This window comes from Apostichopus japonicus, chromosome 16 (assembly GCF_037975245.1).
Source record: "Apostichopus japonicus isolate 1M-3 chromosome 16, ASM3797524v1, whole genome shotgun sequence".
Taxonomy (NCBI): domain Eukaryota; kingdom Metazoa; phylum Echinodermata; class Holothuroidea; order Aspidochirotida; family Stichopodidae; genus Apostichopus; species Apostichopus japonicus.
Window position 1 is genome coordinate 3,355,001 of NC_092576.1, and position 18,043 is coordinate 3,373,043.

General features: G+C 34.8%; 1 protein-coding gene across 2 annotated transcripts in view; it reads right to left on the reverse strand.

Annotated features, from left to right (window-relative positions):
• The window catches only part of LOC139982444 (epithelial sodium channel subunit beta-like), a 131,071-nt gene extending 122,312 nt beyond the window's left edge, over positions 1-8,759 (reverse strand). The window contains exons 1-7 of one of the 2 annotated variants that reach the window (XR_011798180.1): positions 8,348-8,753; positions 4,230-4,270; positions 3,567-3,786; positions 1,931-2,032; positions 1,168-1,332; positions 257-458; positions 1-32 (exon numbers count right to left, since the gene is read on the reverse strand). The exon at positions 1-32 is cut by the window's left edge and continues 41 nt beyond it. Coding sequence is in view for 1 of the 2 variants with exons in the window: in XM_071995317.1 (XP_071851418.1) it covers positions 8,348-8,638 (291 nt within the window). In the remaining variant the exon portion in view is untranslated. Of the gene's footprint in view, positions 33-256; positions 459-1,167; positions 1,333-1,930; positions 2,033-3,566; positions 3,787-4,229; positions 4,271-8,347 lie in introns of both variants that reach the window. The other variant, XM_071995317.1, reaches the window with a different exon arrangement.
• Positions 8,760-18,043: the final 9,284 nt, after the last annotated feature.

Consider the following 18,043-nt stretch of genomic DNA (forward strand, 5'->3'; position numbering starts at 1 on the left):
GAACCTTCTCTGTATAGACTGCAGGCACTTTGCTGTAAAATGAAGACAAAAAGCGAAAGTAATAACTACAAGAAAATTACATGTCATGATAAATTTAGCAAAACATGATTGAATGGGGTCCTATGATCTTATAGTATGTTCATTTTAAGACTACATCATTGAGTTAAAAATGCTATCAAATTCATATTCACACCGATAACCGTTGCAGGAATTAAGTATATATTTGTTATTTTCGAATACTCGTTTTCATACTTACAGTTATTGTGGGAGCACTGTGCTGTATTCTGAAAGTCTTTGTAGATGTCGTCCACACAACCGCAACTTTTATTAAGATTTTGCAGAAAGCATTTCTTCTGACAGGAGATAACACCGTAAATATAGTTTTCACCTTGTACATGATCGAATCCCTTCCCGTCGGTGCATTCACCATGAGGGGATGGCAATCGTTTTAGTTCCACCTGTACAAAGAGGGATCTGACTTGGCCGGTTTCATATCAACGAGGGATGCCCCAGGGGCGTTAACCATTCATGCCGAGGGAGAAGTTGCTCTCCGACGGTTATAGCAAGGGGCCCTTCCAACAGTAACAAACGGATGAATGAATTAAACAATAAATGTGATAACTTGATAAGTGTGTTTTCAAACTCTAAAATGAATGTTAAGACCTTGGTATAACGAAAATGAAATGATTGTAATACATAATATGTCATTACTAGAAACAAAATAGGAACGAATGGGAAAGAGGGGGGGGGGGGCGTATTCCGAGCCTGTTTCTGATCGATAGACTTTGTACTCATGGAGGGCTAATCTGATTTGGATTATGCAGTCCCTCCAATCGTAACCTTTGTTAAGGCGTATCGGCCATTTTATTCTCGCCAAATGCGCTGGGTCGATCCTTTATACTCATTACGGTATGAGTGATTCGTTTCTGTGACTGCGTCTGCCTCTAGGGGAGGAAAATCTAACAGCAGTTTTCAGCAACAGCAATATAATAGCAATTTTATATTTTTATATTGGGAAACTCAATCGTGTCGCTGAGCAGACTCAGCAGAGTCTACTCCAATCATGGAGGGTTAAATGGATCGACGCCCCTAGAGATGCGAAATACTTGTAAGACAACTATATCATATATCCAGTTGCATGTTTATACTCATAATAATGGTGCTAACCTGACGAAGTCCAATTGAGGTTAAAAAAACCAGGAGCGAGAGAAATACCGATGTCTTCAGGAAAGGGGTATGAATTCCTTGGGTGGATAGCCATTCTGACGCCCGATTCCTCCGTAAGTAAACCGACGTACTCGGGGTTTTCAATGAACAACGTCAAGTGTAATCCTGTTCATTGATAAGAGCAAATTTCGATATTGGGGGAAGAAGAGTTAATACAAACGTTAGATATCTTTCTGATTTAACTACTGACGCATTAGTGCGATATTTTACATTATTTTGTAAAGGAGAGTCAAGAAATAGTGTATCTTGCACACTAGCTCAAGCTGAATATTACCATCTCAAGAATCACAAGTGATTAACAAAATCGTAACTGTTTTTAAAAAAATTATATGAGAATAAATCACCTGGCCCGACAAAAGAAAGTCATGTGAATAGTGGAATGAAGTATAATGGTATTCTCTTTTTTTATAGATTGCATAAGGAAACGTTTAGAAATTCCAAATATGAACCGAAGCCTGGTTTGCCACTCAAAGCCACTCTCGTTGACCGTTGTAACACAAACACACGCTGAATGAACTTCTGACTCGTAGTTTACTTCGTTTGGTCTACTCTGAGTGTACTGGTGGAAGCTTTTTACCAGGTATGACTGATAACATTTGTAAGATATTTTAAGCTCTTTATGAAGCCTACCGCTTCTATAGTATGCCGACTAACCGATATCATATAGCTGAAATTAAAAAAAAAAAACAGTAATCTTATTTACCAAGCTTTTCCCCAACTTTTGAAATTTTGCCACCGCTAATTCCAGACGAATTGAAGGTAAAACAGTTGCCATATTGTTTGTGAAACTAAAACATCAAAATGACTGTTGAATAAGAAAATAAAGTGAATTTTACATTCCACTTATCATATAACTTACAATTTTAATATTTCGTGTGACTCATTTTCACTCTGCATTAAGTTAAATTGTCATATCTACCTGGACAAACATAGAATCAATCTACCGTAAAGAACTGTTTACTTAGGCATTTGCAATCAAGCCTAAAGTTAAGTATGTCCCTGATCCGTAAATATGAGCTCATATCCTCCTACCTTCCCATCAATACATAACATACATTTACACATCCACAATTTCAAGATAACTGAAATAATTTCAAGAGTGGTGGGACGGGATGGCATACAGAATAAAGCATCACACAATTAGTCATGCATACTAAAATCATCATCATGAAATGTTTTACGTACGTTAGTTACTAAGTATTTTCGCACACGTCAAAATAAAAGTGGTAAATATTTCACCCTTACGGAATGTACAATAGATATTATTCGTTACTCATGAGTAGTCCTATCTACCTGGAAAATATACTAGCAACAAACCCAAGAGCTATTTAGGCAATCAAGCTTAAGGTTAGATATGTACCTGATCCGTAAATAGGAGCTTATACCCTCCAACCTTCTTATCGTGATATAACTTAAAGTTAAAAAGTGAAACTCATCCCGCAAAAGTTAAAACAAGTTTTTTTTTTGTCATAATAAATTAGCATTCCCTTGCATCTTAAATGGAGCGTTATGAATCGTTTTCACTGCTCGTGTTTCTCGATATTTTATAGGATCCATACAAAGTTGTGTTAGCATGACCTCTTAATTTTCATTTGGAATAAACCATTAGTTTTACGTAATTACCTAATCTACTCTAAATGTAACAGAGTTAATAGCGTAATAGAAGTATAATATTCACCGTGAATTATTGAGAACATGAAATCAGTGCATGTCTTATCATCTTTTTAATTTTAGAAGGATGGGCCCGTTTGATCAACTGTAACCTAGTTATGACTAAAGTATAATGTGAATTTGAAAAGCTAAATTACAAAACGCAAACGCTTATTTTTATTGGTGTTTCACCTTTATCCCAAAGTTATAACCGGTTGCAATTGTTTTTATAAATAGGGTTACAATTAATAAACTTAAGCTTGATTTGTACATTAATTAAGTGAATACGACTTAACGTAATAAATGATCGTATAATTTTGTTATTATCCGTTTGGTTTTGATGATATTATTTACACGTAGCTAACTTTCCTGAAATGCTTTGAATCTTTACATACCATATATATATATATATATATATATATATATATATATATATATATATATATATATATATATATATATATATATATATATATATATATATATATATCATGATTTGCATCAAGTCTAGGCTTCTGTAATGAATGTATCTTGTCGAATAACGAAAGTGCATGTCCATACCCTCAAGGTCAAAATTATTTATAAGTTTCGAATTGCTGTGAACGATGATGATGATCTGCTTTCGTTAAAGCATCAGAAATAAACATTTAGTAAAAGTATTGTGTAGAAGAAACCCCAGTATACAGTACCTGTGATTACACGGTCGACCATTGAAAGAACATTTTCGTATTAAATCTCCTGCTTGGTGACCAAACTTTGTCAATTCTTCCTTGGTGGGTATCAAGTATTTCGTAATAGACAATATGTTATCCGGCCCCAGGTTTTCAGGTAATTCAGGCGCGTTAAACCAGTCAGGATAGGTTGAATAATAATAATAAGACGTGTCGCTGTAATATTCTGAAATTCCGCCTGGAAATATTTAAAGAAATTTCAATTAATAATCGTGTAATGTTAGTGTGTTTCAAGAAACAATCTCTATATGTTGACCAAATTAATATCAGAGACTCGAAGTTGCTTTGCATGACATCACTCTGTTGGCTTTCGTCCAAGAGTTTGTTTATTTGGGACGAACTTTTTATTTCCCTTTCTACCAAGGTACATTTGCATGCTATAGAACTGAAGGTTTGAGTTATTAAATATATTGTTATCCCAGGTTTGTTCTGCCTCCACTCGGATTACTAATGAGAAATTGGCAGTACATATCTTGTTGCAATTGTGCCACTTGAAATTTATGCGTCACTACGATACATTGTGGAACCACATGTGGAACATGACACGCAATTTTCTTTTCACTTGCGTTTATGGATATTTCTCTTCTCTATTCTAAGATATAAACGTTTCTTAGTACTCACGTTTAAATCTGAACGAGGATTCTTCTGTGATCGAATCGCTGCTAGAAGAATCGGAAGAAGAAGAAACGGAATCATAGTAATCCCAAAACCAACCATAGTCATCACCAGCTCCTGTAACTTTCCAAAAGTCGATGATTTGTTTCCATTTTTCATCTTTCTCCTAAGGAATCAAACAATATTCCTTTCAACGGGTAGGAACCCTTTCGAGTATCAACACTCGAACATGAAATAATATTCTGTGTTTCCTTTTAACTTTGACATTTCTTCAACGAGGATTATCAAGCTTTATTTAAACCTAATCTGAACTTTATTCAGTCGATAGGTTCAATCAAATACGTTGACGTCACAAAATTATCGTATTTATATGTTTCAGTTGCCACGGTTTGACTGAGCATGTCGAGAGCCACGTCGGTGACCCCAACAAAAAAATATGTCATCCGGCCGTCTTCTTGAGGTGTCCAATTTTCCTCAGTTGAGTATAAATGTTATGAAATTGATTATAAATAATTATGTTATCTAACCCACATTCTCATGGCTCCCTAATTGTCCAAGGGCATCGAGGTGTTGTAGACCACTTGACGCTCTCTCGTCAGACGTGCTCATGGCTCAAGTGTCTAGAATTCGTCATACAAAATATCGATCAGTGACTTTCAACTATAACATTTGCATCCGAGTGGGCCAGACTTTGATCCAAGGCCAGTATTTACTGTCTCAACACCGCCGGCTACAGTTGGGAGTAACACACTCTAAACTAAAGTTTGCATATACCCACGTGGCGTGCTTTTTGTTTCTGATTTAAAGCTTGGAAACACTCTTAAATGCATATTGGAAATGTTTATCTTCCCGCCCAAAATAAGATTAACTCGCCCTTTGGGCCAAGGTTTCTATTTATACAAGGACCATTATTCCTGTTCTTTTCTTCAAATAGTTGTTACTGTTTTTCATATTCAAAAAATATACTGTGAGGTATTTGATACCATATGACTTGGACAATAGCATGGGAATCACTATAAAGTATGTTATCCTCCTAGGTCTGAAAACGTCTGGAGTGTCACTATGATGTTTAACCTCTATGTATGGAATATTTATGTTTACTCTTTTCAGTTGCTGCAAGTCCAGAGTCCTATAAAGCTACAATGCAGCTAGTCCCAAGTTATACGGTTACCCAGGAAGGTCTGTTTCTCTCATTTCACTACAAACAGCAAGCTCTTTATTTGTAAAATGATATAAATAACCCTAAAGCTTTAAGAACAATGATATTTGAATTATCAGTGTTGCCTTCTCGTCCCGTATATCCGCTTGTACACTGTTAGAAAAAGGGATATCCTATTTTACGATAGAACACTGCCAGCCAGTATTTCTTCCCAAACAGGTTTGCAATTTCGGAGTTTTCAGCCAATCAGATTGTTCGTTACGTCAGTACCAATAATGACCATCGCTTGGAAGTTCGGATACATACACTGACACTTAAACAAGTCTAGTTACGGGGTTTACCTTCAAAAGCCTTAACCTTACTTTTAATGCTTGGATCACATTTTGACCTTGCTTATGATGCATACGATACATTCCATTAGGTATATATTTACGTCTTCTAAGATTCCTGAGCCATTCTATTGAAATCGGAATTCGTTTTTCTTTAAATAATTACAATAATGGAATCATACCTTGGAAAAATCATTTTAATTCCATCTTCAAAGACAATATGTATATTTTTGTAAAAGTTTTGTCCTCGCACAAAAGCCATAAATATTTGATTTCCTTTTTATATTAAAGATGTACAGTATCATCCTTTAGAGGAGCAGTGCAGTACAACGTAGTGTTACGACACGATGGAGGTTTTGGAAGCAGATATAAGGGTAAAAACTGGGAGTGTTCGTGTTGGATTGTTTCCTTAATTAATGTGTGATTCTCTATTTCTATTATGTAAGATGATTGCCATCTCTCCACAACGGACAACAGCCAACACGGTGTCTTGGTAATATAGTGCCGCTAAGTTAGTTCAATGTATCATACGAATTTATCGTTTACAAACATTGATTGCTGCATTTAGTGCACTATGAACCCATGATATGAATGGAACGCCGAAAAGGAAATGTATAATGTTGTTTATTTCTATGTTGTCTGCCGTTTGATGTTGTTGTCTCCTTTCTTGCCGTTGTCTCCTTCGATGTTTTTTCTTATATTGTTGTCTCATTTAATATTGTTGTCTCCTTCAATGTTGTCGTCGTTAATATTGTTGTTAATGTTAATGACGTTGCTCCATCATTTATCTACCCCAAACGCGCGTCCTAAACTTGGACTTTATAAACAGCAATAGGATAGCAAAGCCCACTATATGGCTCACATTCCTTGCAGTTATACTTAAACTACACTGACCCTTTTGAAAACATTATGAGCACATTATTTTTACAGTGGGCATAAAGTTTGATCGAAGAGTTTTGCTTTCCTCATTTTTACCCATACAATGACATCACATAGCCTGTAGTTTTGATCCATGCAATGCGGTAAAGTGGTTATACTAATTAAGGCTGTATATTATATACCTAACGGCTAGGTCTGTACCTGTAACTTGACCATATATCTCTTTTTCTTAAGTTGACAGACTTTTGTAGGTTCTTCACTTATTTTACAGAGATTCCGTCAATTCTGCTATCATTTTGTTTGCATTACCTAGCCCTACAAGACGGGTTATTTGATCTCTCTCGGACATTTTGACTAGTTCTGGAGCACTAATTTGTTAAATATGTATTCGTAGCTTTACGACATAAAAGTGAGCAGCGTCGTCAGCATCAAAGTAGACAACAACATCGAAGGAGAGAACAACAGTAAAGTAGACAACAATGTAAAGGAGACAACAACATCAACAAGAAATAATAACATTGAAGGAGACAACAACATTAAATGAGACAACAACATTAACAGAGACAACAACATTATAACAGACAACATAGAAGTAAACAACATAATTACCCTTTCAGCGTTTCAAGTTTACTGAAAAAAAGACGAAATGTATACCAATGCACAGCCTGACGCCTGAAAGTTGTCCATGTGACTACTTGAATTTCGGCTGAACTAACGTGAGAAGTTCTCGGATTTCTTTCCCATTCATTACACAGCGCAAATCATTATATCAATACTGTTGTTTGCCTGTTCAATAAAACAACTAAAATAAGTGTTTCTAGGCCTATCTATTTGGTTACCGTAAATTAGACATTTCAAAACTGTGCTGACCATTTATCAACCTTAATTGATTTTTTGATGTGGATTGTCAGCAACAAAATTAAAAAATAAGCAAACTTAGTTTATCGCTATTTGTCTATCAAAAAGTTTCTTTTAAGGTAATGGACGAGAGTAGCGATGCAAAGGTTTCATGTGCAGCAGTTCCTCGGTCTGTACCTGTCGTACGATGTGCCAGCGAAAATCCGGAGAAAGTGTTTGCACCTGTCGCATGGAGGATTTGTTTTCTGTGACAAATGCATTGTTCCATACCAAACCTCCAAACCTCGTAAACAAGCGGGAAGTTGCTCGGACTCACAGCACAGTACAATTATACACAGTAGGCCTATAGGATACGCAGAACTGAGATACGGATTGGAATCTCGAACACCTGGGAACTTTACGGTAGCAGTACCCAGATCCGATTTTGTTTATAGCTAAGGATGAGAATGCCACATTAAAGCAATAAATATATTGCCACTATAGTCAGAGGGCGGCATTGATTTTATTTTAAAATCGAGGAATACGTTGAGACAAGATTTGCCGAGAGAATACTTTTAAGCAAATAATATATTCTCGTCCTTAACTCGTCCATTCACGCAGATATGTGTACTATGCTATACTGTACTAGTTTCCTAATTCGGAAGTTAGTGTATATGACAAGTGACACCTTATAAGGATCAGGTGGGTGGAGGACGGATGAGAACAAATTGTCGCGATATTGGAAGTGCAGACTGTGTCACCAAAGTATTTCAAACGAGAAATCGGATCCTCTAAATTGAATCACCAATCATGCTGAATTTATAAACACAATATATTACTACTTGCTTAGTTATTGTGATTACAATTTGAATCAGTTATAGTAAAGTAATGATTTAGTAAAGACTTTTTTTGTTACTTACCAAACGAGTTCGCCTCATTTTATTAAAGTTGCAGATTGTAACGTCTGGGAACTGTACAGACTCGCTTGTTACTAATTCAACGTTAGTATGGTATGAATAAAATGTTGACATCAAATTCGATGCTTGTACACAAAAGATTACGAACGACGTTGCCACCAAACAAAACCAAATCAGTTTCTGAGGAATTGTGGGTTTTTGAATGACTAATGGTATACCATGAGCTGTGGTTTCGTCAGCAAAATCTTCTAAAACATCAGGAAAGTGGACTTCACGTCCAAAAATCGATCCCATTTTGTTATATAGCTCAACTTCTATTCTGGGTTCCTTCGAGCACTCAGCAAACTATTCAACTCAGCATTGAACAGTAAAGTAAGATATCACGGAAGTAAACAAACTCTATTATGTATATGTGACTCTAAATAAAAGCGTTTGATTGGATATAGGAACGTTCTTCAGAAACTGGAAACGCCCCTAGATAACTTTCCAAAATGCACAAACGTGATATGCACGTCCTACTGGATGGTGACCAATAGGAACCATCATGACAACATACATTTACAAGTTACATTTTAACTTTTACGTGTTTACCAACATAGGACTTTTGTCGTCTATAAAGATCATTTCAGTAACAGCTGTGTTTCTTACCTTGCTAGAATTTAATGAGTCCACATTCAAAGTACATAATGTGGTATTCCTGGCTTTGAGTACATGCAATCACCATTTAAGATACATTCTGTTGTGTAACGTCGTCCTTCTGTGTCACACTACTCTCAATTGTAGAAATTCATGTTCGATGTGTCACACGTACTGCTTATCATACCATCTTCAAATGTTACATTTTGAAACATTTAATATTTAAAAGTTAGACGGCATGACGTTTACATCCTATCAGGATATTCTTTAAATCCTAGCAGGATCTTCTTCAGTTCACCTCTGTACAAGATTCTGCTGGTACGAAACGTCAGTCCCTCTTACACTTATATGTTTAGCTACATTTTTTTCAGTAACATAATCATTATGCAAATATTGTGTTCCCTCAACGTTTTGAATAATGATAGGTAAAACTAACGAGAATTTTTTTCAATCATCTTTATATTGTAGTAGCTGTAGTCTCATGGCTGTTTCCTTTGTAGATTATGCTCAAAGAAAATTCATAATAACTTAATATTATTGGTCCTATGTAAACCCATCTGGAAATGGTTCTTGATAGCTGTGGTATAAGCTTTCTATTTTGATGCAATGATGCAGACATTCATAATATACTTGTCTATGCCGCGGAAGTTGCTCCCGCTTGGCACAATGCTTCTTTTAAGGTCCCGGAAAGTGAGTTTGGAATCCAAATTATTTGGAAAAACTCCTTTATTGAAGTAAAAAATAACAGAACCTTGATCGCTTTTTGTTTTCCAGAGAGGGGTTATTTATGAAAAAGATGTTCTGAATCGTGATCAGACGGTCATTCCCTATGCCACCTTTCTTTTAAATTTAATTTAAATACGTGTCCATTTACTGTTTACTGGGGTCTTATTTCGGCCATTCCAGCCGGCTGGAGGGTACCGTCTCCTCCATTTACAGAAAGTGCCTGGGACCCTCACAAACTAATGAAAATATGTCTAACTTTGTTAGCAATATTTATAGTTCAAATTTTGGTAGCAATTCCAAAGCAGTTGCAAAACGAAACGATTCATTATCTTTGACGACAAAGTATGAGTCCTCGTGTTTTCAGTGTCCACTGTATTCGGTTCTGAAAGCTTAACTTTTATATTTACAATTTAATTTTATTCACCTTATAATACGGACGAATAAACTCTTATTTTCTTATGAACTTAATTGATAGCCCTTTATGTTCTTCTTGCAAAAAGAGAAGGAGACTTTAGATAATTTATTTTGGCAATGTCATGTGGTTTCTTCATTTGTTGTAGACGTTGGAGGCAGCTTTCTGATCCGTCAGTTCATTTTCACCAATAAAGACATTTTCATTTGTTACAAACGATGTATAAAGCATTCTTTCGATTTCCTATTTTTGAACGTAAAGTATGATATTTTACATTGTTAGTAATCTAATGTGATTTCGACTATTGATGAGTTATTAACTTAAATTCTTGTTAGAAATTGAATTGCGAAGAAAAGTAAAAGTAAACGTTTCTTTCATGATGAGAAGCTGCTTATGGTTTTAAATTTATACTTGTTTGGTGCTTATTTTGCTACAGCGTCTGCCTTTGTACATCCTTGCATGGGAATTGAAGTTTGTTTTCTTCACATTCTGATGTAGCAGTCATAGAAAAGGACATATCCAAATTATTTTAGCATCTCTTTGAACTTCATATCCCTGTAGGATAATGCTCTGTGAATTTGATGAAAATAACAAGCCCCCGGTTCACACCAACGTTAAGTTCATAAAATTTGATAACCCTTCTGATATGGCTCTTTTATAGCTATTTAAATGAGACATGATGTCATGGAATAATAGCAGCTCAGCGTAGGTACAGGACACATCATTCTTGTACGAAAACTGACGGTTGGCCCCCAGTTGTGTAAACATTATTCATTACATGCGGTAAAATCTTCTGCAAACTGTTAAAAGCAATACCTGCCAAGTCAATTGGTCTAAAATCATGAACAATTCAGGAAATTTAAACTTTTTGAATAGGAGAAGTTGAGGCAGTTTTCCACAAACGTGGTATATAATTACGTTCAAGGCTTTCTTGGAACAAAATGTGTAAATTGGTGGTAATTCATGACAACAGTATCACACGCCTACCAATGAATTTCCACATGCTCGGTTTACGCTGTTTTGAATTGCATACTTACATCATTATAATCTAATGCGTATATCCTCGTTGATATCAGGCAAAGACAAGCTATTCTTTAACTCCGTTTAGAAATTTTTATTAGCATTAGCGTTTCTTCTTCTGCATAGTTCACATATTAGATTGATAATATAACAAAAGGAAAAGTGATTTCCCATCGGTTATTAAACGTTTACTTTGGAAGTTATGGACATATTTGTTGTTTCATCTTGTGTCTCTCATATTTCCTGGTTTGTTTCAATCGACCGTTGTTTGTCTTGGCAGAGTTCTGGAATTCTACTCTCTGTATGTATTATTTTAATCATCTCCGTTATTTTCCAAAAATAATCTTCACAGTATCAAGATACAGGCTGATGAATCTCTAAATTGCAAAATCAAAACACATTAAAAAATAAAAATCCATTATTAATGTATCGCATTTCAAGATGTTATGATTACATCATATTGGCAACTATGATCCAAGTTTTGGTTTATGCATCTGCTTATTCAATTACAATAGTTTCAAACTTCCATTGCTAGAGGAAAAACGCATTGGGATAGTGGTTTGAGCTAATTGACTGTGTGAAGAATGTTTTCACTTCCATATCAGATAAACCGCTTTTTGTCAGAATACCGCCTCTGCATACTCCATAGAGAACTTTGATTATGGTAAATTCATAGTTACATGGAACTAATCTGTCATGAATATTTTTCTTTCTCTTCAATTTATATGAGTATCCCTTTAATTAAACTTTACAAACTTATTTTAAAAGTAATATATTAGATCAAGAAGTACCGGTACTACGTTCACGTTTGATATTGATAAAATGAAATTCAGATTATAGTTTTAATTCAGGGGAATGTTTCTATTATTCAAGTGTCCATAACTTCATTCCACCAATATTCAAAACAACACAATAACTCCAAACTGTTGCTTTGATAAGCGATCGTGATTTGTTTATTCCGGATTTAGCCACATATGAGTTGTTCAATGTGTTATTAATCGAACAACAAGAACAGGCCGCATTGTTATGTTTGTCTACAAACAGATATTTTGAGTCAAAATCTCACAAGATGGGATTTCGTGGTAGACGTACCGGTACTTCATGTACCTAGTTTCGTTCATGTGAGTGAGTTTTCCATAAAGGTAAGAGTAATAAGCTTGTTTCATACTGTTATGATTAATACAGATACCAGAAACAACAAGATGTAAGACATTTACACACAGGCTGACCGATCGAGGAAAAACAAGGAACCTGCAGAAGAAACTAAAAACAGGAAATTATTGAAAGCGAATATAATTGTCTCTAATATGGGGTATTTTATTGTATGTTTTACTGGATGATGAAATAGCTTGGGTTATACGTACTACTGTGTCACCGTATCTAAAATGATATTACGAAATACAGGCATACATAACATCACATCTTCAAGTAATATATAGTTCATTTGTTTGGCAAAATGTACGCCATTGGAAATCGTTCCTGCATCTTCTTTGATACTTTATTTTTGATTTTAGTTTGCTGGTTAAAGTAGAACTGATCTGGATAATTGTCAATGTTTCAGAACTTGAAGATGCTTTATATTGGGACTGCTCACATTAATATTTAGTTGGATTTTTGTAGTGATGTGATTAAATTTGGATTGATGTAAAATATATATTTTGTCAAATTATTGAACCTATCTCGTTTAATCACAATGCAACACATCATTGTTGACTTAACCTGCCAACTACAGTGCAATTGAAGTCAACAGTTCTGTATTCAATTAAAATTAATGTGCTCTTGGTATGCAATGCAACCATCTAAATGTCTGAAATGGTATGTTTTCCTTGAAAGCAAATATATCCAACTTCTGTTTGTCTTACGTAAGATAAAACCCATTTGTAAAACCCTGAACAATCGATTTGCAGTCCACATTGAGCTGCTGAACTGATAGTCTTCGATCAGAGGGTCCCTCATTTAATATGCTATATCAATTCAATTGGACATAAACCGGTATACTGCAAAGGTGTAAAGATGGTCCTTTAAAAAATTATAGATACCAACTTTTTTTAGTTACTAGATTCTTACCCTCAGATGCAGTGATAATTCCCTATTTGAAAAATGTATAACATGCTGCATATCCCAATATCAAGGAAGCTCGAATATATGTTCATACCTGGAACAAAGGATGAATGAATAGTACACGATTTCATTATAGCAAATACCAAATACATTCAACGTGCATGTCCCATATTCGTTAATTAATCCGTGAAAAAGGCGTTTACACATGATGCTATTTTATATGGTTCATTCTTTGGATGTCTTTCTGTACATTTATAGATTCCCATTCTGTTGAATACCTCGTCGTTTTAGTGATGTGTCCAGTCTTTCAACGCTTCATGAAAGAAAGTGCAAGGTATTTGCTTCAGATATCATTATTCTTGCCAGAGTAACATATAAAAATATACCGGGTGAATTTATTAACAAGATACTTCATTTACTTGACAATAATAACGAGCAACTTTGTAATGGTTTAGTAAACTACAATTCGTTCTTTGCAAATGATTTTATCATATGGTGTCATAAGCTCGTTTGATCATTTTATTTGTGTCTCACCTTTACTCCAATGGTTTATATTGGTTTGCAGTTCTGTGGTATCCTTCACTCGTCTCCTTTGGTCTAAATCTGCAAACTGGTCTTTGGGAGGTTAGACTGTAAGAAACAAGTATATGAAAGAACGAACAAACGCCGTCTTCATCTATAACAAGGAACGCAAGTATCGACGGTGTAATATCAAGCATTTACATTGTATTATCAACATTATAGTAATTAACTAAACTCTACTCATATGGTAAAATGTTATGATGTAACCAATGACTCCCAAAATTTCACAAACCAAGGCTTTCAGAAAATTACCGGGGTTATAGGGAGACGATGTTTTCAGTTAACCAAATCTGTTAAATAGCATCGCTACTTTGAAAACTAAGCACATCATTTCTGTGTCGTTTTATAGCACACGAGTGGCACCCAGATGACAGACGAGGAACTTGAAAGGGAGGTATGTGAAATACTCACAATACTGCTATAATATACTTTGCTATCTGTTTCAGGATTGTAGGAGACAGTCCCATATCTCTGCTCGTAGTACATAATAGTTTGATGTAATGTGTATGTAAAGTGTGTATGTAGAAGACTAGTCACCACATAACGTATCATCCTCGTCGGAAGAGAGTATTTGATAGTTTATCAGTAAGCAGAATAAATGATACGTCATAGGCATTAATTAGGTATTAATGAGTTTATTACAGACAGATTGTAATAAGAAACAAACATAGATACTCCGTCTCCATGCTTCTCGGGGAGGTGATTCGGTCTTATACTTACATCGCCGCCGGATAATCAGATAAATCACTTGTGTTATTTAATTACCTCACGTCAAACGCGGCGATGATTAAAATATCCGTATATATGTTGGTGTAATGCTGAGTAAATAAACAATTTGTCATAAGTACATTATTAAAAACATGGTTTACAAATATGTCAAAAGTATACATAAATGTATAAAAATGTTTCTGTAAGTTATTGATTTTGTTTCTTTTTCTGATTACAATGTGCCAAGAAATGTATCCATCCTTATAATGGGCATTGACTATAATACAAGGACGCAGTGCAATTATCATCAAAGAAAGCGACTTTTCCTTATACATTTCCCATTTACCTGGACCATGACTAATAATTGCAGTTAACTATTAATGTACTTTCTATAATTAAAAGATGCAGTAGGGTTATTTTATTTATGATGTATCTATTAAGAAAGTTAAATTTGATTCTAATCAGAATGAAAATCAACACCTAAGAAGGGATTTGCACCTAAGAACACCAAATTGCTCTCAGAGTGATGAAGTAATAGTTTTACATCCGTAAAAGACTGGAACAATCCAAACCGACATAAAGAGACGCCGAGGACGACTGCCGTGATACCTGTATTGTTTTCCAGAACGCTTTCAACATGTTTAATATTTATGATCTTACAGGGTGAAGGAATCGTTGATGATCGGTTTAACCTTTAACTCTGGAATACTTTATCTATGTCGTCAAGTGAGAATTATGATTTTTGCGATTGGCGAATGATATTTAACTCAATCATCGTGATGTTGGTTTTAGTGACTAGGATGGCTCTGTGTATTTGTCGTAACGTTGATGTTTCTGTTATTTTCTGTATATATAAGTGTAAGCCTTTCTTACATTAATTTTCAGATATGTATCGGGGTTTATTTACATCTGTAAGTTAAGAAAAGCTGATACTAGAGATTGTATAAGTCTGATGTCTTTATTTTTACCAGAGATACACATAAAATACACAGAGTATAAAAATAGTGATTATCAAATATTATATAAACATTAACAGTCTCGATTAACTGTTTAAAGGAACCAGTGTGTATTGTCTACTCTTCACTTTTCCAAGCTCTCGCGTGAAAGTTAATATAACGGAATAAACACAACAAGATACTTTCCTACTAAGACTCCCACTTTATGTAGTAATACAAATGTAACATAAAATGCAGCTGATTGCGTAATCGTACGAGATATCTACAAAGAAATAGTTCTGTCATTTCTTTGTTGTTGTTTTATTGGTCTTTGCATTGTTTAAAATTTATGACTAACTTCTAATCTCCAGATGGCTATTAGTACAAAATCTGGTATAAAATTCACCTATTAACGTAATGACACAACTGAATAAATGACTTCAATATATAGCCATGTATTTACCTCTAAAGCAAGTTCTTAACTATTTCCAATACTCTGACCTCTTAGCAATATTAGCAATCATCATTAAAAATTTAGACATAGATTCAGGGCGTACCTACTCGTTTGTAACACTTGTTCGTTGTATGATATTGGCTAATATTCATATTAAGGTATGCATGAAAACGTAAAATATGTTTACTCTTATTAAATCTGTAGTTTTTTTTTTTTGGGGGGGGGGGGGGGGTGGCAATGAACTTTGCCTCACTTGGTGGTAAACAATCTGTATAAGCACACAATCATATAATGTCAATACTCTATTATCTGTTTATTATCTTTAATAGAAGCGGTGCTTGGTACTGTATGGTAAAGATTCAAAGACGGGATGAAAGACATATCTCAAAGTTAAATGTATAAACTGAATATTTAATGTTCATTTAAATGTCGCCCTCAGCTTTCTGTATTTTGTTTATGACGTAGATACTCAAATTATCTAAAGACAACATGTGTTTCTTATAATAGGAACTCGGTATAGCTTTAACATAAAAAACGTCGTGTATTTCTACCACGCTTTTTCTATTCAACGTTTAGTGTCATTATATATGAAATGCTGTTCTCTGCATGTCCTTTGAATATTTTCATTGTGACGGCGCTGATTGTCCAATATATTGGCCTTACTAAATATTAGCCTGTGTCTCGCGATTTTCATTTTGCTAACATTAAGTAGGTAATTCAAAATAGTTTAAATAAAAAATGAACTTATTTTGAATAACGGAGTCTATTATAAAAGTAGGAAGTTACATTAACTTGATCATACAAAGTGGAGTTTCTGCATTGATGCAATACGCTGCATCTGCAGAAGGCTATTAATAAAATTACAAATACACATGTTGCAACCAATTTCGTCACATTTCAGCATCCTCGAAAGTATCAAGACACGTATTCACCCTTTTTTGCATGGTCACATAGTATGCATATTATTGCTGTTTCACATCATTTTTGGAGGCAATTTTCGAAAGCGCCCTCAACTTCATGTTCCCCATGTTTACACAAGGTTTACCCAAGGATTCTGAATCAGCATCCTTGAAAGTACTAGAAAACATCTTCAAATCTTCTTTCTCGAATCGAGATCGGGATCCTCGGCTCAGCCTCAACTAAATGCCTCATTATTGTTGTGCCATTATATAATGGTCATTCTTTATCATCTATCAAAACTCGGATACACAATGATGTGTCCACTATTTAAAAATGTATGCAAGACCTGATATGCTTACCACTTTAACTCAGCTAAGGTTGTGACAAAAGTGGGCTATGAATGTGACAAACCTGCTTGATGTGACACGAAAGTGGCTGATGCGAATAAAGTGGGCCATGTGTGGGACAAAAGTGGCTAGTGTTACAGAAGTACTTGCTGTGACAAAAGTGATTGTGCAAATGTGGTTCCCCAAAGTTCATAAGTTAATACCTTATTATAAAAAAATGTATACCAAGAATTATTGTAAACGTTGTTGGTCTTATTGTTTTTCGCACCAATGAAATAAGATTCTTGTAACAACACAATTAACGTAATAATTACGTAATAATTCACCAGCAATCTCAGCAAACAAATAGTGCAGTTGGACACTCCTTCTCTTCCATCAACACAAGAGTACACGATCCACACAAAAAGAAGAGTACAAGCCTTCTTCGTTTCTCAGTTAATATTTTATCTGAATCACAATTAGTGATTGACAGACAAGTGCATCAGCAGAAATAGACGAAATATCTTTCTAATGAAAATATATTATCTTAAAACTAGTAGGTCACGGCATTGATTACTGACTGTATAATTATTATTGACTATGTGAAATAGAAAGTGAGACACAAGTCAATTGATTCGATTTGTTCAAGACGTTACGATCGAGCGGTATAGGCCTATAATTACATTGTTAACCTTACTTAGTGAAATTACGAGCAAGATCAAATCAACCGCTCAAAATCAGTTGGAAAAGAAAATAAAGAACAATATCAAACTAATTTGAACACAAATTTTATAAAATGTCGTCGTTTTTTTTTGTGAATACATTTTGTCATAATTATGGACGGATTGGTATCATTCATCTTTTAGAGTACAGTATTGACTCAGACTGCCCATGCAAACGACAGATTCATGGATACGATATGAGATTATCTCCATGAAT